At 37.6% G+C, this 20,078-nt stretch overlaps 1 protein-coding gene across 1 annotated transcript; it reads left to right on the forward strand.

Moving 5' to 3' along the window:
* The first annotated feature begins 12,282 nt into the window (after positions 1-12,282).
* On the forward strand, positions 12,283-19,830 carry LOC121505802 (extracellular matrix protein 2). The gene is made up of 2 exons (XM_041781353.1): positions 12,283-13,730; positions 16,054-19,830. Exons 1-2 carry the CDS (start codon positions 12,283-12,285, stop codon positions 17,150-17,152), a joined length of 2,547 nt encoding a protein of 848 aa, XP_041637287.1. The 3' UTR covers positions 17,153-19,830.
* Positions 19,831-20,078: the final 248 nt, after the last annotated feature.

Consider the following 20,078-nt stretch of genomic DNA (forward strand, 5'->3'; position numbering starts at 1 on the left):
ATATTTAAAAGGCTTTAACCTTGCTACTGTTTGCTGCTCCCTCTGCAAGCTGCTTTTTGCAACCCTCCTCCACCCCAGCTCCTCCTTTATTCTGAATCAGTGTGATTCTGTTATCATTGATGCCAGCTCTGCTCTTGTTTTTTTGCTGCTTCTCTCCCTGCCTCAGGCTTTCCTTGTAGGCACAGTAAAGGCAGGGAGTGTGCTGTTCCTGCTTGATTTATTTCTCATAAATTAGTCCTTTTCTCCAAGTATTAAACCTTTTCCTAAAAGCTATTCTTTAGCTATTAACTTGTCTCCGGTCAACTTAACAACCTTGTCCGATATCAAATTTGGTCTTGTGGTAGGATGCCTTTATTCTTATTACAACCACAACATTTGCTCCTTTTCTCATAATATTTCAAGGTAATTCTCACTACACTTTGGCTTTATTCTCTCACGAATCCTTATTGTGGCATTAAACCCAATCCCTTATTTTGATCAGCCGTCCTGACCCATGCGAGTGCTTTTTCTGCGGCGCTGACTGACCTGAAGGTTAGATAAACTTCATTAACACCAAAAAATATCTCATAAACCTTTAATTTGAAGGATCTACTCACTCAGACTTCAAAGCTGAGTGCTTCAAAGCTGCTCTAGACTTCATATTTCTCCTCCTCTTCCAGCTCTCCTCCCCATTTTTTCTCCTTATCTCCCTGCTGAACTCCGCACTAAAACAAAAACACAGGTTTGATTTGGCTGAGCTATTCTGAGCAGGGTTAAGAAAACACGGCATTATGGGGCCTCCCCAGCTAAAGATGATTCCTACCCCCTCTCTGGAGAAAATCTGGGACAATATTTGGATTTTTTTGGGGGGGGGGCACCAAGAAGATACAAAAAGTTGGAAGGCTGTTCTGTGTCTTTCTTCTTCATTGGAGCAGAAATTAATCGACTTACATTCTTTTCACTTGAGCTCATCTTGACATTAAGGACTCAGAGAATGATGAGGTGAAAGAGTCTGGCATTTTGGTAATGATTTTAGGTCATTAATTAACAACCAAATGTCAAAGATGGCCTTAAAATACCAACTTGCTCTCTCTCTTGACCTTCTTTTGGGTCCACTGAACCACCAATCAGGAAATCTCTTTCATAGCAATCATTGCTGAGCTAAACTTTCACTGTAACAAAGTCTTTTCAATGTAATGTGGTGAAATAATGAGTTTAATTTCATTTCTTAATCAAGGTTGAAAGACATGTGCAACTCAAGTTATCAAAGAGTTTATTTTATCCAAAATGCTTGAAAGTGAGATACATCTTTCTTGGATTTCAACTCTGTGGACAACCACACTGGAAATTTAACCCATTGACAATCACATGACCTATGCTCAAAGGTCAGAGAAAACCTGAAAAAAATCACAAGCACTACATTTCTAATAAAGTGAGCATAACATAACATTAGTGTGCTAACTAGCATTAGCATCAACTTACAATTAAAGACATATTTCTGTATTTTTGAAGTTGGTTAAAGTCACTAGGCAACAGTAATGTCATAAGCCTCCAGAGATTTCAGAGTGCGTTGCCCTTTTAAGGATGACACTCTTGGGGAAGCTAGGCTATACAGTGTAGCAGATGGGTACGGTTGTGCCGTGTAATTTAGCACGTTTTGGGTAAAAATGGGCCACTAAAAGCAATGTTGGCTAAATTGTATGCTACATCAAAATGTTTTGAAGCGTTTTATTTTTCACCCAGAGGGCTCTGTGTTTGTGCTATTTTCAATGCAATCTTCAGCTACTTGCTACATGCTCTTCCACCTCAGTGTATCTGATCAGCTGTTTTGGGTCTGCAAAATAAACAAACTAGTCTAAATTTTGTTATTTCAGCTCAGTTTTCCACTTAAACAGCTGACACATTGTTTTCATAAAGTGAATGTATTGTCCTGACTGTAGCGTGTCTTGTTATCAGCCTGTAGAAGAATAAAGCGACAAAGTGCCACAAACTAACTTGGATGACAAATTTCCATTCAGCTCTTCTGGTCGGGGTCAGAACAGGGACAGTAAAACACCAGCGTTGAGTAAGGCAGGGAACTCTGGATGGGGAGTGATGCAGGCTGCAAGCATCTGTGAGCTGCTTTCCTCAGATCAGAAAAGTTGTTCCTCTTGGGACTTTTCCATTACATGGCACAGCTCGGCTCGACTTGGTTTGACTCGGCACAGTGGCCCAGCACAGCAGGGGGTTTGCTTTTCCACCACAACTGAGCTACCTGTTTGAGGGCAGGTCTAGAGCTGATGACGTGGTGTTTTGAGCCACTTGAATCAAAATTGCTCACTTTAGTTTTGTCTTAGCTTGAATGGCCATTGTAGAAAAAAAGCTCATATCCTCAAGCAGCTGTTCAGATACACAAAGGCAGAAGAGCACGTAGCCAGTAGCCAAACTTTGCTTTGCAAAATAGTGCCAAACACAGAGGCTTTCTGTATAAAAATAGCATGCTTCAAAATATACTGATATCTGGACCTTTTTTACCCAAAAAAAACTAAATTACATGAAGCAGCTACAACCATCTATGGCGCTGTATAGCCTAGCTTCCCCAAGCATATCCTGTATGAAGGGGAAACACTCACTGACATCTCTGGAGGCTAATGTCGCTACTATTCCCAAGTAGCTCTTACAACCCAACCTCAAAAATACCAAAACATCCCTTTAACCCATATGCTAAGAGAAAGCATTTTAATTCTGACAAAACATTATATCAAGTAGCCAAAACATTACTCAATAGAAAATCTAAAACTTTATATTGCCAGTAATGTTAGCATAATGTAACATCGATGTCAACTAGCATTAGCTAACTGTTGATGCTAATGCTAGTTGTTGTCAGCTAACTAGCATTAGCATCAACCTGCAACTTAATTGGGAGTTCTTATAAGCACAGGATGAACATGAAGCACAAAATCCTTGACCTTTGACCTCTAAAATCTAAGTGTTCTAGCCATGTGATGTTCACAAGAAACGGATGACCACTGGGCCCAATGACCTAAACCTTTGACCTTTGACTTCCCAAATCTAAAATGATCATCTTTGAGTTAGAGTAGACGTTTATGCCAAGTTTAAAGAAAATCCCTCAAAGACTTGATGAGATATTGCATTTAAAAGAATGATTGAGAGAACAGGAAGACTATAAACAATGGACATTGTGGAGTTGCTAAAACTCTACACAGGAGCTTTATTGAAGCTCTGCAGGGGAAAAATGTACACTATTTCTTTCTGACCCAATTTAAGCTCCTAATGGTGCTCTTAGTTTGCATTGTAAGCTCTTTAATAAATGAGATTTTGTGCATCTAATAAAGAGAAGCTTCACATGTGGACTGCAGAAATCTGCTTCTATAGGAAACCAAAGTCCATCTCCTTTGTGAGCTTTTTGTCCACACAGTCACGCACCCCACACAAATGTAGGCCTGATGCTCTTAGCCAACAAATTGATCACAGTCTGAGACCTTTGCCCTCTGCCCTTGTTAACCCCCCGCCGCTACTGCCGCCACTACTGCCAGCAGTCCGTCTCTGAACAGATGGGATAGTTGGGGGGGGGGGGGGGGGTATTTTACACAGGCGTGCTGTCACTCAGGAGCCTCTGGTTTTACTGCCTGTATTTCACACTGCTTTATTTTTTCTTCCTTTTTGTCTTGAGTTTATTCCCTCCAGTCGTACACTATTGATGTTTGGTCTGTTGTACTGTAAATGAGTTTGTGTGCTCTACAGACAATGAAAAACCTCGGGCCAAGCCGTGTTAACGTAGTCATCAATTATCCGTCCAATTACTACATCGATATGCATCAGACGCTCTGTGGTGCCTGAAGAATGAAAAATGATAATGAATGATAATGAAAAACATATAAACATAAGAGAAATAACAGAATAAGATTAGAATAGGATACAGACACTAATACACAATATTTAAAGGAGTAGTTTGTAATTCCTAAAAAGGTGAGAGCTAAGATAACACTTTTGTTTATAATATAGCCCCCTTGCTTAGGTCTCTCTTTTTTTTTTGCATATTCTTCATATTTAAAATATCCAGATCATCAAACAAATGCAAAATGCTGTTTTTAAATAACGTATTCATTTATTAAGAGAAAAAAGTGATCCAAACCTACCTGCCCCTATGTGAAAAAGTAACTGCCCCTTAAACCTAAAACAGGTTGTGCTATCCTTGGAGGCAACAACTGCAAGCGGTTTTTGTTTTTGAGGACTTTTGACCCACTCGTTTTTGCAGAATTGTTTCATCCAGCCACGTTGGAAGGTTTTCGAGCATGAATGGCGTCTTTAAAGTCATGCTGCAGCATTTCAATCAGATTTTGATTAGGCCACTCCAAAACCATCGTGTTGTTTTTTAAAGCCATTCAGAGGTGGACTAGCTGGTGTTCTGGATCACTGTCCTGCTGCAAAACCCATGTGCGCTTTAGCTCGAGGTCACTCACTGATGGTCGGACATTCTCCTTCAGGATTTTCTGGTAGAGAGCAGAATTTATCGCCCACTCCCAGGAAGGTTCCCCCATTGTTCCAAGTTTTCCCCATTTGTGGATAATGGCTCTCACGGTGGTTCACTGGAGTCCCAAAGCCTTAGAAATGTCATACAGAGATTATAATCCAGATGACGTGTATTATTTTAACATTTACAGTCAGAAACAGGTGTGATAGAAAAAAAGATGTTACAAGGCAATATAACTCCCATTTACTTATTCATACTTTCACATGCACATGACAAACCCGATTCAAATTCCACACTTGACTGTGAGGCCTCTTTCCTGCCTCTTCTTTAGTTTTTTTTAGAGGAAAGCTCATCAAAAATATCTCTCTTTAAGATTACCCTCATCTCTGAGGTCATGATTTAGCCAAGGAAGCAGATTAAAATAGGTTGTTATCTCATTAAAATGTAAAAAAAAAAACAAAAAAAAAAAACTTGATAATCAACCTTTCCTGTCTTTGACAATCAAAGCTCACATTCTAGCTTTTAATCACACCTATAAATGCCTCTAGAGGCCCTGTACAGATTTAAATCTGCAGTCTAGTTGGAAAATAGTTCTCTGATCACTTAGAAAGGGTTTTTCTAGCATTTGGAGATCTGCCAGTGAATAAAAGAAAAGAAGGGGTAGGGGCAACTTGTGCAGCGGGCGGGCAGCTGCTGGGGCATCTGGATGCTCTGAGGAACAATCGTTCAAGTGTAGAGGTGATTTAGCTCCAAGGGAAAAGTCCAGACAGACTTTACATCACTGGCTTTGTCTGTGGAAGGGATTTTTAAAGCTCCAAAGACAGATAAAGGAGCTGTTTAACTGAAAATAGTTGATGTGAGGGTGGAAAACAGCTGCGTCTCCTGTGTTTTCTCTCTAAAAGAGAAGATTTTTGTCAGCAAAAGGGAAAAAATGGCCTCAAAATGATAGCATTAACTGATACTCGCCGTAGTATTTTTAGCTATAAACAGGTGCAGCTACATACTATAACACCACCCCCTCTTCTGTTTCTTCCATTATAGCTGTTTTCACATCCCCCTCTTCTTTACATTACGTCACTGTCGTCAGGTGTGAAAAACCTCCCCCGTCTTCCTCTGGATTTCATTTCATTCTCTTTCCCCTTTATTATATATATATATATATATATGAATGTTTTTGGGGCTTTTAGCCTGTTTTGGGGGAAACTGAAGACAATTTTAGTTCATGTACAGATCAAACAGAACTGCTGCTGTATTTTCCCATGCAATGTTATGCAATACAAGACATGATGTGGGCAACTTGTGCAGTCAAATGTGGGTATATGCTGCCCCTATGTGGCGGTCAGTGGTATTTTTAGTTAAGGTTCAATATTTTGGTAGTTCCTTTTTTGTCCACTAGATGTCAGCATTCAGCACATCATACAATTTGAGTTTTTGAAGAAAAAAGTAATAAAAACTAAATAAAATAATGTGCTCCTTGACCATGTTTGTTTAGTCCTGTCTCTTTCTATAATCATGTTTTATTCTATCTAAGGTCCAAATTTGTGCTGTGATTTCTCATTAAGGAGATGGTTGTTTAAGAAGCTAAAGCCATGCCGAAAATTTACCTGAATAAAATAAATTTGAAACCAAGAGTTTATGGTTTGATCCTGAATTTAAAAAATAAATAAATAAAAACACTGAACTGAAACTAAAAATAAGTGTCAGCAAAGTTCTTTTCAATTTAAATATACTTTTGATTCAGCTCTGTCATTATTTTAATAAAATAATTTATTTGCATTTCTTACTCTTAAATATATTTTCAACTCTGTTATTGTTTTAATAAATTAATTCATTTGCATTTTTTACTCTTAAATATATTTTCAGCTCTGTCATTATTTTAATAACATAATTTATTTGCATTTTTTACATTTTCAGCTCTGTCATTATTTTATATACATTTTCAGCTCCATCAGTATTTTAATAAAATAATTTATTTGCATTTTTTACTCTTAAGTATATTTTAGCTCTGTCATTATTTTAATAAAATAATTTATTTTAATTTTTTTTTTTACTCTTAAATATATTTTCAGCTCTGTCGTTATTTTAATAGAAAATTAAATTTCATGTCTTACTCTTGTATACTTTTTCAGTTTTTTTGGTGTTATTTTTTGCAGTCGCAGGCTCAAGTTTTCAGATTCAAATCTTTTTATTTCTCACTCAAATCTTCTATTTTTGGTTTTAGATTTTTTTTTTTTTTTTTCACTTCACTTTCAGACTGTATTTTTTCTGCTTCAAACTTCTGGCCCTGTTCTGGCGTTGGGGGCGTGGCCTCGACTGAGAACGGTGCAGAACTGTGAGTAACAGTATAGCAATGACGGCTCAGAGCCTTCCTTAATTATGTTGCCTTCAGGAAACGTGGGTAAACACTTTCTGTAATCACTTAATTAACTGTAAATAAAGGGATGCTGAGGGCAAAGTTAGTTTTTATAAGCTGTTTTAGACAACTCTTGAATATTATTGATCTATTAAAACAGTAAAATATGTCAGATTGTTCCATTTATCACCCATACTTAAAGAACAATGTTTCCTTCTTCCACATGGGACGGTGAATGCAGCTTAGCGTCACTGATCAGGGTGGTGTCTCTCTCACCGGGGCATTTCTTACCTGCACGTGAGAAATGCTATTTTTAGAAGCGGTCCAGTGGACGGTATCCTAAATAACATAGTGCTGGGTAGCTTTAAAAAGTAGAGTCACTCAGAAAGACGTTTTTATGCATCAATGCAGTAAGTAGGCATAAGGTTAGCATGAACTAGCCGAATGCTAATGCTAAGCTAATGCTAATAGCTCCATAAACAACCATCTCCTTAATGGGAAATCACAACACAATCTTGCACCTTGGTTGTTTGGATGAAAAACACTGCCCTATATTACTGACATGCCACGGTTATTTTCCCAGTGACCCACTGAATACAGCTCCACAACCATACGCACCATTTGAGGATCTGGTACGATGCATGATGCATCAGAGCTATTGCAAAAGCACTGACAAGAACCTGATACTCCACAGCTGGTGGGCTGAAAAGGGGAGGCTGATTGCAACAAGCTGAGACAAACAGTTTTTCATTCCACATCAGCACAGATAACACAGCAGAGATGGAAAGTAAACATCTGTTTGGACAGAGAGACATCTGCAGCTTCACCAAAATACTCTCCTGTGAATGTTGTGGAAATAACTGATGAATACTGAATCAAATAGTCTGATAAACAATAATGATTTTTTTCTGAGCTGTATTTTCAGTCTGTTGAGAAAAGACACTGGATAAAGTAAAAAAAAATGCTATATAATACAGTGGGGATGGTTTTGTTTGAAGTGATGTGCCTTGGAAATTGTTTTGTATCCATCCCCTGAATTAAACTTTTTCCGTCACAATTTCTCTAACTTGCTTGGAGTGTCCTTTTGTCCTCATGGTGTAATGGTTGCCAGGAAGACTTATTAACCAGTGGCTGACTTTTTCCAGCTTTGCACAAATGTTCACCCTCGCTAGGTGGACTAATTATGGTTTTGGAGGTGCAGGGTAAAGGTCAATAAACATCACAGCCATTTCTCCATGACCCACATCATGGAAAAGATGTTTTTTTGTCTGCTATAATGAACTAATGCATGATGTTGAATATTTACAGCATGTTGAAATTTGTCTTGCTTTATGGCTGCAGCTTGGATGAAGGGCCTAGGACAAATTTGTAAATTACTGAGACAACAACAGATGATCTTAGTCTCTTTGATTTTTTCTGGTTTATTTGCTTGCTGAACAGCAAAAATTATACTTATAGCAAAGTTTTTGAGGCAAAAAGAAGATCAAAGTTAGATTTTACCCCAGAGATGCCACAACTTCCAATCATGTGGCCTAGTTTAAAAAAATCGAATTCTTGTGCCAGTTTAAAGAGGCACACCCAAATACAAAGCATTCAACAGCATTATTTAAGAGTTGCCAAGAAAGAAAAGCCAATTCAAACAGTTCCTCTTTAGCATCCGCACTCACAGACTTCCTGACGTCTGGCCCTTATTAGCATACGGGGTCAAAGGTGGAGCCGTTTCCAGGCTTAACTTGTCATCTTCATATAACCACTGGGATGCTAATGTCCCCCCTCAGCCGAGCAAACAGAAGCCACTGTAAAAGCCAGCGTCACCTCTGACCCCTCATCCCCCTTAAGCTGCCACCTTTTCCCGCTATTGATCCTCCAGATTCCTGTGACGTGGAGGGTACGTGTGAGAATCCTCCTGTAGATAAAGACCATTTGAGGAGTCATTACCTCGCTCCCATCCAGAGTGTGTGAAAAACCTCCATGCACAGAGAATGCATCATTAACGTCTCATATTGCCAGTGTTGGTGGGGTGTGCGGTTCAAAGGTTGCAGCATTTCTTCTTCGGCCCACTCAGGCAGGCAGGTGCAGGGTCACAGGATCACACGGATGCATGCAGGAGCTTGGCTTTGACGTATGAGGAGGCTGCACGTACGTCAGGTAAGCAGTGCTCATAAATCAAGCTAATAGCACCTGGGAAACTTGAAATACGTTTGGCTCGGGTCATAATATCTCCTACTTTATCTAGCTTTGGACTTCACTGCTGCACAGCTAGAGATAAAGACACAAAGTTAGCCTGCTTTCACCAGCAGTTTCATTAAAATATGCAGATGATGTGTCAGGATTTATGAGTAATTTCCTGCTTTGTCTTTGAAAGTAGTCTGATTCATAGGCAAAGAATTATGGGAGGCAGCCTTGGCTGTAATACAAACTATTTCCTAAATCAAATAACACATTTTAAGAAACCTGATGTCTGTGGCTCCAGAAATGAAGCAGAACGTGTCATTTTTAGGCACATCTGAAACTTTCCACTGGAGCTTTTCAAACACCTGTCAAATCACCTTTCTTAATGATTTAGTAAATTTATGTTTTAGATGACCAGACCAGATTTCATCAGCTTTATTATTCAGGTCAGAGACCGGGGACCCCCACTGTACCTGAAAGTGGTTGAACAGCCATGCACTTTCAAGAATAGTCATGTGCAGACAAGGCCGTCCATAAGGGGGGATAAAGGGGGAGTTCTCTGGGACCCAGCCAAACTGGGGGACCATGGAGGTCAGCAAAACCATGTCTGTTGTGAAGTTAGGCTGTGAAAACCACATTTATATTTGGCCTGAATAATAACCACTTTTACCAAAGAAACAAATATCTTTATTTATTTATTTAACCTTCTTTGGATTAAAAGAACATTTCTTAAAAACATAATTAAAAATGGGTTAGAAATTGCTAAGAATTGGATATTAATGGCTAAAGATTGTGAAAAGGTGGTAAAATTGGATTTTTAAAGAACATAAATGGGTTAAAAGTGGCAAAAAATAACCAAAAATGGGTTAAAGTGGCAAAAACAGCCAGAAAAAAAGTAGTAATAGGGGATTTAAAAGTGGATGAAATGGCTACAGAGTGAAAAAATGGTGGAAATTAGGTGGAATGGGATGAAAAATTGGCATAAATGGAAAAATGGGTTAACTGTGGTTAAAATGGGCAAAAAGGATGGAAAAAGTGGTTCATGGAGGCAACAACATGAGAAAAAAAGTGATGGAAATGTTTTAAATTTACAAAAATTTGTTTTAAGTGAAAAAAGTGCTAAAATTGGTGTTAAAAAGTGATGAAAAGGGGTTAACATTTGGTAAAACTGGTGTAAAGTGGCAACAGCGTAATTTAAAAAAAATATTCGTAGTTTCTTTAGGACATCTGGTTGAGAACCACTGCTCCAAGATGACCAAACAGATGGAGTAAGATTTACCTTCCAGTTAAACTAATTGTGTATCTTTCTTCTTTTTTTTTTTTAAACACAGTCCTGAAATCCTGGTCAAGTGCTTTTTTAAAACTGTAATGAAACCTCCTGCCACTAGTTGCCACTGTAGCTTAAGTTAATGGCCACTGACTTCCTGTCAGAGTTTTCCTGCTTTCCTACAACACTTGGTGAACATAAACACAGGAACCTTAGCATTGAGCGTGGTCAATGATTTTTTTAAGTTAAAAGTCAAAAACCTGACCTGCAAAACGTGATTAAAAAACATTTAATAAAGCTGAGCAAACAGGCTGCTCACAGGAAAGAGGTTTATCCTTCACGAAAAAACTCAAACACAGATAACATAGTGAAGGTACAGCTAACAAAGCTGCATTAGCTACAAAAGCTATGTAGGTAATGTTGCTACTAAATGAACTGATCTTCAGTTAAAGCCAACAAAGCTACATTGCTGTTAAAAAAATAACAAAGCTAATTTGGCTACATTAACTAAAGTTATGTTAACTAAAGCTAACATGGCTGCGTAGCTTTAGCTTCATAGCTATGTCACCTATGTAGCTAACGTAGCTTAGAAATAGGTATATGGCTCTCTGTGAATGTAATTAGCATTAGCTAAGTTTGTTAAAGCACACATTGCTTGAGCCAAAGCTGACCTAACTACATTGGCTTACATAGTAAAGGTATCTTCGTAGTTAGTGCTACATTAGCTGAAATTAAAGCAAGCTACATTTCTCGTAACTACTCCTACAACAGTCTACATTTTTTAATCCTGTCACAACAGGTTTATGGTAAATAGAAACTCTTTTATTACACGTTTGCAAAAGGTAGCAAGACAGTCCAGCTGCAGACCACAGCTCTCAGACACCCCCCCTAGCACACCCCTACTGTGAGACACCGCCTGTCAGGACAGAAATACAAGCTAAAACTTGAAACCTTCAGGTAAGGGCAAGTGTTACTGTTAGGGTTATGATACGAGAAGGTAAAAGTCAAAAACCTGACCTGTAAAACCTGATGAAGGAAACTTAAAAAGCTGAGTAAACAGTCTGCGTATGGGAAAAAGGTTGAGTATGAAAACACTTCAAAATAGCTAACATAGCTAATGCTAAAGCTAACAAAGTTACCATAGCTACACAAGTAACGTAGGTAATGTAGCGACTTAGTGAACGGATCTAAGCTAAAGCAAACAAAGCTACATTATTGTAAAAAAAAATAAAGCTACTTTGGCTACATTGTGTTATGCCACTTTACTAATGCTGATTACATTAACTTAAGCTACAAAGCTTCATCAGCTATATAGCTAATTTATCTATTGACATAATACGTGTATTTTGTCTATGATTGTAGCTACATTAGCTTTAGTTACATCCACTAAAGCTCACATTGCCTAAGCTAATGCTAGCCTAGTTACATTTGCTTACGTAGTAAAGTTAGCTACATATTTAGTTTAGCTACATTAGCTAAAGCTAAGGTGAGCAACAGTTTGCATACTTCTTAAGACACTATGACTTTTCTACGACATTGTTTATGAATTATGTTAAATATTAAACAAAATGTACAATATGAAATTCGTAGTTCTGGTAAATTACGCCGCTTCTGTCTTGACAGACGGGTCATCTCACAGTAGCGGTCTGCAAGAGGGGTTATCTGAGATCTGTGGTCTGCAGCCAGACCTCTCTCACAAAATGAAAAGTCGTTTTAATGTTTCAGCCATACCACTCAAAATCTAAAGATCCTTTTCTTTAACATGATGATTTTGATTTTCTTCTCCTGACAGGTAAAATGGAAGTTTTCACACTGCTGCTTACTGTGTTTACCATTTCTGGAAATTCATTTGTGTTACAACCCAGTAAGTATGACACCATGCAATTTTCACATTCACAGCACTAACACAATGCACCGTTTTTAAAAAGGAAAAAAAGGCATTAGATGTTTTTTTTTTACAATCCTGTAAGCAGGCCATCAACACTTAGGTGCTAAATATTTTTAAAGGTCTACAAAAGTGAATGTTTTAATTGTAAAATGGCCTTATACATCTCGATTTTTCTTTTCCTCCCTTCCACATCAACAGCCACTCTGATAGCAGCTCTAGATGGAGACCAGCAGCCTGAAATGAGGAGAGAGCAGCTGAAAGATGTTTCTATGCCAGTGGAGGATGAAGATAAGGCTGTTGAATCCAACATGACAAGAAAAAGTGGAGAAAAACATGGGACTGAAGGATTGATTCCAGAGAAGAACTCAGAGAAGGAGCAAGTGGATGAAAAAGTAGATAAAATCATTGATGATTTTGGAAAGACTGTTGGAGACGCCTTACAAGTTAATGAAGGATATGAGGCGGATATGCTGACTCCAGAGAGAGTTTCAAAAGAATTACAGGCAGAAATGAGAAAAGAGGGAGAAACGGCACGCAATACTCGTATTGCATTGATAAAAGTTGGTGAAAATGATGACGAGTTGGAACGAGAGAGCAGGCTGGTTGGAGGGATTGGACTTCAGGAGCCAAGGAGAGGAAGTGAGAGACCGGCGGAAGAAGGAAACATAAAAGATGCAAACACTGATGAGTCAGTAGAAAAAGAAGATCACACAGGCGTTAGTAATCTCACGCCTCCTTTAAGGACACTCTCTGCACTGAAAAGGGAGGAAATCAAGATTCCTGCAACAATTCAAGCTAACACTCAGACTCAAAATCCTCCAAGTTCTCCTCCCCTTCATCATAAAGTCTCCCCGTCAGTCGTGGTCACATCCACAGAAGCCCCTCATGTCTCTACTCAAGTGTCTTTAGCTAGTCCTCAGTTTTCCCCTCTGTCCGTCACTCCAAACCCAGTCCCAACAGTGGACCCTGGTGTGAGGAGGTCTGTTTCTCTGCTTGAAGATCTCCTCAGCGAAGTATTACAAAATCCTGGACACCATCTCAGGCACAATGAACTGGAGGAAAGGTCAAATTTAGATGCTGTACAGGTCAAAAATATGTTCTTACAACCAGTGAGGAAGGAGGAAACCACAGACCAAATGAGCACAAGAGAGGCTGAAAGTATCCCAAAGGTGCAAGCAGCTACGCCAAAACCCAAAGATATGAAAGAGCCACATCCTGCTCCGAAAATAAATGAAAATAATCCCAGCGCCACACCAGTCGTGGTCAATCCAAACACAATCAAACCGACGGGCGAGCCCAAACTGGAGGGAAAAGACGCCAAAACTGCACTCAAGCAAAACAAATCATCCCCACCTCAACCACTACCGGCAAAACCTCCAACCAAACCGCAGCAAGGGACAAGAAAGGCCAAAATATCCTCAGTGAAGCTGGCAAAGATGAACAAAAGCAGCAAAAATAAGGTGGTGAAGAAGGCCAAAGAAAAGAAAAAGGACAATAAAACCCAAAAACCACCAGAGAAGAAGAAGGACATCACCCCAACACACTTTCCATACTTCACGGATAACTACTGTCCTCCTGAGTGTGCCTGCTATGGGAGGTGAGCTGGTAGAGAAACTGAATGTTTTATTTCCTAACCTCTGTCATCAAATCACGTTTTATAATTTAGACAAAAACTGGATTTATTGAATGTTGGACTAAAGGCCCAGGGTTTTTGTTCCCCAATATGAGAATTACCAGCATTTTCTGTCTTAAATGTTTATTTAAAGCTGTTATTTTAAGGTGTTGTCTTTACATCCTAAGACTTCGATCTTCATTTTTTTCACTTGTTAGACTTTTCGAAATTTATTGACCAAATCTGACATTCACTGACCAATAATTGAAAACTTGTAGACCAGATGACATTTATTACAAAATTTAGAATTTATTGACCAAATTTGGCATTCGCTTATCAAAAATTTAAAACATGTAGACTAGTTTTTAATGACACTTATTTACAAAATTTAAGATTTATTGACCAAACTTTTGGCAATTTTTCAAGTTAGATATTTATTGACCAAATGTTTGATGATTATTACAAAAATCTGGAACTCATTGACTTAACTTTTGGCAGCTAACATTCAATATTTCTTTTCATTTATTGACTTTGATGCTGATTGAATAAAATTGGCCATAATTATTTGGTTTTGTTTTCAAAATTTTGACATTAATTGACCAAATAAAGTCTAATTTAACTGATAAAACACATTTATTACCAAATTTTGGACATTTATTTACACTTTTTTTCTACATTTACTGACAAAATCTCTAATAATTTTGGACACATTTGGGATAAATTGGAATTTATTGATTAAATTATTGACATTTGCAGTTCTAAACTTATTGACCTAACTTTGGTAGTTATTCATTTGTGTTGCTTACTGGTTAAAATTGTGATATTAATTGACCAAATAAAATCTAATTTTACTGAGCAAAATATAAACATATTTTGGACCAAATTTTGGATATTTATTGATGAAAACTTTGACATTTACTGACACTTTTTCTTTCTTTTTTTACATTTACTGACAAAATATCTGATAGTAGAAATTAACTGACCAAAAAGTTGAAATCATTGATAAAAAAAAAATAGAAATTTACAGACATAAAGTCTGAAATCTTTTGACCAAAATTTAGACATAGATTGTCCAAAAGGTTTAAAATGTATTGATTTAATTATTGACAATTGTGGCTTTTAACTTATTGACCTTACTTTTGCGAGCTATTAATTTTTATTTCTTATTGACCAACATTTGTGACACTAGATGTCGAAATAAAATCTGATTTAATTGATCAAAATCTAGACATTTGTGACCAAAATTTGAACTCTTATTGATTAAAAAAAAATGTTGACACTTACTCACACTTTTTGTTTAACATTAACTGACTGAATCTCTGATCATTTTTGACACATTGAAGATATGCTGAGAGGTATTTACGAATTACTGTCTTTAAATTTTGCAATAATTGACCACAATATCTACTCAGATTGAACAAAATGTTGATGTTGATTCTTTAAAAATGTTCTGACGTTACTTAATACTAAAGGTAAAGTGACAAACTCTTTACAGTTATTCACAAGATTAGAAATTTATTGACCAAGAAGTTGAAATTATTGATAAAATTATCAAAAATTACAGACATAAAGTCTGAAATCTATTGACCAAAATGTTCACATATATGGTCCAAAAGCTTTGACATTTATTGATTAAATTATTGTCATTTGCAGTTTTAAACTTATTGACCTAGCCTTTGGTGGTTATTAATTTTTGTTGCTTGATGACAGTGATTAACCAAAATTTACATTTACACATTAAATGAAAAATGTTCTGTTTCGACCAAATACTGACCAAAATATGAACATTTGTTACCACTGTTTGGACATTTATGATAAAAAAAATAGTGCTACTTGGTGATATATGGACACAATACTGAAATTTATTTATAGAATGAATTTGAAGTTTGAAATTATTGATAAAGTAAATTCAAATTTAGTGGAAAACCTTTTAAAATTATTCACACAATTTATATATTATTGACCAATATTTTGAAATTCATTAGTAAAATATAAAGACCTTCAAACCTTTTACAGTTATTCACAAAATGAGGAATTTATCAACCAAAATGGTGAAATTTATTGATAGAATTATTGACGAACTATTGTTCCAAAAATGCGAAATTTTAAAAGAAAATTAAGAATAATGAACTCAGATTCTAGAGATTTTGTCAAAGTTAACTTAAAAAAATAACAGACTACATTTCTTCTGTTCCTAACAATAGAAGATAAGCTACATCATAAAAATCAAATAAATTACAGCATCTCTAGAGCACAGCGGTTATTAGTTAACGTGCATCCTCTTTCTTGTGTTTGTGTTTCTCTGCAGAGTGGTCCAGTGTTCAGACAAAGGTGTGGACCAGGTTCCATACGGTATTCCCTACAACGCTCGCTACATCCTCCTCATGAACAACCTCATCACCAGCATCCAGCTGGACCTGCTCAATGAATACGTCTCTATGGAGTTCCTGGTGTTGAGCAACAATCGGCTCACTAGCGGCGCCATAGAAGGATCCTTTGAGGGGATACCAGCTCTGAAGCGGCTCTACCTGGACAGGAACCTTTTAGAAAGCGTGCCAAACGACCTCCCAGTGTCTCTGGAGGAGCTCCGTTTGGACAATAATCGTCTGAGTGTGATGTCTGAGGCGGCCTGGGCTCGCTGCCCTGGACTTTTGGTGCTGAGCCTCAGCAACAACAGCCTGGGGAACGGATCTGAATCACTCCCTGATGCCATGCTCTCGCCTTTGTGCAACCTGCGCACGCTGAATCTGGATCACAACCAGTTAAAATCAGTTCCTCTGGGGTTACCGCTTTCCATCAAGGAGCTTTATTTCAAAGGGAACCTGATTGAGCACTTCAGAGGAGGAGCTTTTGATGGAAAATCAGAGCTGTTGGTGTTAGATTTAAGCTCTAACAGACTCACTAACAAAGGCCTTCTTAGGGAGTCTCTTGTCAACGCTACTCACCTGGAAAGCCTCAATTTAGAAGGAAACAGACTAAAACAAGTGCCAAAACACCTTCCACGCTCGCTCAAAACTCTGAATCTGGAAGGCAACCTCATATCATCTATAAAGAAAGCAGTTTTCAGCAATTTGAAAAACCTGGAACACCTGGGTTTAGCAAGAAATAAAATCTTCAAAGTGGCACCAGGGGCCTTCAGGGCTTTACCCATACTGCACCAGTTAGACCTCTGCCACAACGTCTTACGCCAAGTGCCCAGACAGCTCCCACAAGCCCTGCACTCTGTGGCACTCACACATAACCGGATCCAATCAGTGCCTCGAGATGCTTTCTGCTGGGGGAATAGGAGTCTGAGTCTCAGCGGGCTCGTACGAGTGCAGCTGGAACACAACCTAATCGATATGGGACGGCTGGATGGGCAAGCTTTCAGGTGCTTACGGGGATTCCAGGTGGCGCACTTCTACTAAGCCACAGAAAAAAACACTGCACGGACAGTTTATGCACAAAATGAGAATAAATGCATTTATGGCTCTTATTTTTCAAGACTTATCCAAGAACTGTGCCGCGAGCCAACAATGTATTTATTGAGTGTGAAATTCAATTTATTTTTGTTGTAACCCACCCAAGCCTCACTCTTTGGCTGCTTTTATGGCTTTCATTTTCCTCCCACAGACTGTTTTTGCCAACATGCCGTAAGGTTTGGAGAACAATGCATGATTGTACCAGAACAGAACGGAGCAGCCAAGTTATTGGTTACCAAACTGATGTTATTGCCAGACGTCAGTGGTGGATTTCATAACCATCTTCCAAAACAGAGTCATTAAGATTAATAGCCAGGCAGCATTTGGTCTGCTTTAATGAACTAACCATCACTACATGAAAATAAACAGAGGACCTTGACGCTAATCCTGGTGGTAGATTTGAGTTGTCACGTCCCAAAAACCCAGCAAGGTTTCAACTTGCCAGCTGGTCAATAGAGGGCGTTGGAGTGCCATCCAACCCCCTTCCACAAGGAGAATCACAGTCATTCTGTTCTTTAGATCTTGATTAAAAAACATTTTAATTTGATATAGTTAAAGAGTAAAATGTGTGATATGTAATAATGTAGATTTAAAACATTTGACGTGTTTACAGTGACTTTCTGGTCACATGCATTCAACTCTGGTGCAAAGATCTTTCCACTGACTCTTGCATATGGTATTTGCACAGGCTAAAGCCAACAAAACTACGTTAGCTGCTTAAGCTATTTAGTTGACATAGCTATGTAGCTAACATAGATAGCATTGCTTAAGCTAATGAAGGTATGTTAGCTGCATTAGCTTATGCTACTTTCACTCATAGATAATATGTATCCATGATATAGTGTAGGTATCTGACGTTTATAAAAGCTAACATAGCATGCTTCAGCTTCAAAGTTAACATAGCTACGTAGCTAACATAGATAGCATAGCTAAAGCTAATGAAGGCATGTTAGCTGCAAAAGCTTATGCTACATTCACTGATAGATGATATGGATCCATAATGTAGAATAGACATCTATGACATTTACAGAAGCTAACATAGCTAAGGCTAAAGCTCATGAGGCTGCATTAGCTAATTGAGCTTCAAAGTTAGTATAGCTACATAGCCATTTTAGATAGCATACCTAAAGCTAACAAAGGTGTGTTACCGCATTAGCGGATAGATAACAGCTCGCTAATATTGGTATGTTAGCTGCATTAGCTTATGCCACTTTGACTCATAGATAGTATGGATCCATAATATAGAGTAGATATCTATGACATTTACAAAAGCTAACATAGCTAAGACTAAAGCTAATGAGGCTGCGTTAGCTGCTTGAGCTTCAAAGTTAGCATAGCTATGTAGATAACAGCTCGCTAATATTGTTGTGTTAGCTGCATTAGCTTATGCTATCTTCACTCATAGATAATATGGTGTGGACATCAACAGCAATTACAAAAGCTGATGTAGCTACATTACCTTTAGGTTTAGCTGTGTAGCTATGTTACTAATGAAGCCAAATGAGTTATGTTAGCTAAGTCGCATTGCTAAAGCTAAAGTTTGTAGTTTTATTGGCTTACCTAGTCACATTAACTACATAGCTAGCATAGCTATGTTAGCTTTAGCTAAAGCTGACTGATCTAAAGTAAACCACTGTTAGCAAAACTGATTCCAAAATAGGTCTTTACATCAGTTCACCCCAGATTAGACCTCTCACCTTTTCTGTTTTATTTATGAAATGTTGTTTAGTCTGTAATATTTTCAGTGTTATTTCATGAATGTAACTGCCAGACTTAACTGCATTTGTTTATATAATTTATAACAGTCTGATGCATGTATATTATACATATTTTGCGTGTATAAAATGAGGACATTACATTTTGGCCTCCAGACATAAAATAATTTCTGCTCTTAGAATTTTAGGTATGATAGTCCAGAATTTCCACTGGAGTTTAAGTTATTTGCTTGAAATGTTGGGAGAATGGCTTTCAATTTTTTATTTTATTTTTTTTGAATATGTTTGGGGTATGTTTGTATATTTTGGAAAGCTTGATTTAAATTTTGGGGTGATTCACTTTCACATTTTTAGGTTCTGTTGTTGTTCTGTTGTTGGAATTTGGAAAATTTATTTATCATTTTTTTGTGGGTTGGACTGGAGAATTTGGGGTAATTATTACCCTACAAATTTTTTCCTTACTATTCATGGAAATTTTTTTTTAACGGGGGAATTTGTTTGGAAATTGTCTATATTTTTCCATGTGATTTTATGGGAATGTATTTGTACGTGTTTAGGGGGATTTAATTGGAAATCGTGACTTGAATTTGCTGTGAAATTTGGGTTAAAAAGCTTGAAAATGTCAGGAGTTTCCATGCAATTTTTGGGGACAACTTTATATAAATCTCTTGTCTTTTTCAGAAAGCTTCACTGAAACATTTGGAGATTATTTGAAAAATTTGTTGGTAGTGTTTTGGACATAAAAGAGGGAGGGGCAGAAATCAAATCTATATTTTATGTTTGTGCTGCTCTCTTTTATTTCCACCTGTGAGCTAGCACTACACTATGTTAAGTGTTGTCTTCAAATATCAAAGACACGTAAACTGACAAACATTTAATGTAGTGATCTGTCCTGCTCTATTAATTGGAATAAATCCAGAGAAAAAGACTTGTCAGTTCTTCCTTCAGTGTTGTTTGTTTTTCATAATCCCTGTCTGGTTCGTACTGAGAGGGAAAATTTGTGGGAATGATTAACAGGAAGCAGTGAGAGTTTACCGTTAAAGCTCCTCACTCAGTTTTCCCAGGCTCACAAATGAACACCAGTCCACACTGTGGGGCCATTTCACAATTTTCCATAAACAAATTAGTCATCTTCAGTGTTTTATTTTCCACTCTGT

This window comes from Cheilinus undulatus, linkage group 23 (genome assembly GCF_018320785.1).
Source record: "Cheilinus undulatus linkage group 23, ASM1832078v1, whole genome shotgun sequence".
Taxonomy (NCBI): Eukaryota; Metazoa; Chordata; class Actinopteri; order Labriformes; family Labridae; genus Cheilinus; species Cheilinus undulatus.

Excerpts from the sequence above, each read along its gene's own strand:
- LOC121505802 (XM_041781353.1), top strand. The coding sequence starts at position 12,283 with ATGGCCTTATACATCTCGATTTTTCTTTTCCTCCCTTCCACATCAACA. Across the intron at positions 13,731-16,053 it reads GAGTGTGCCTGCTATGGGAG|AGTGGTCCAGTGTTCAGACA; the intron begins GTGAGCTGGTAG and ends GTTTCTCTGCAG.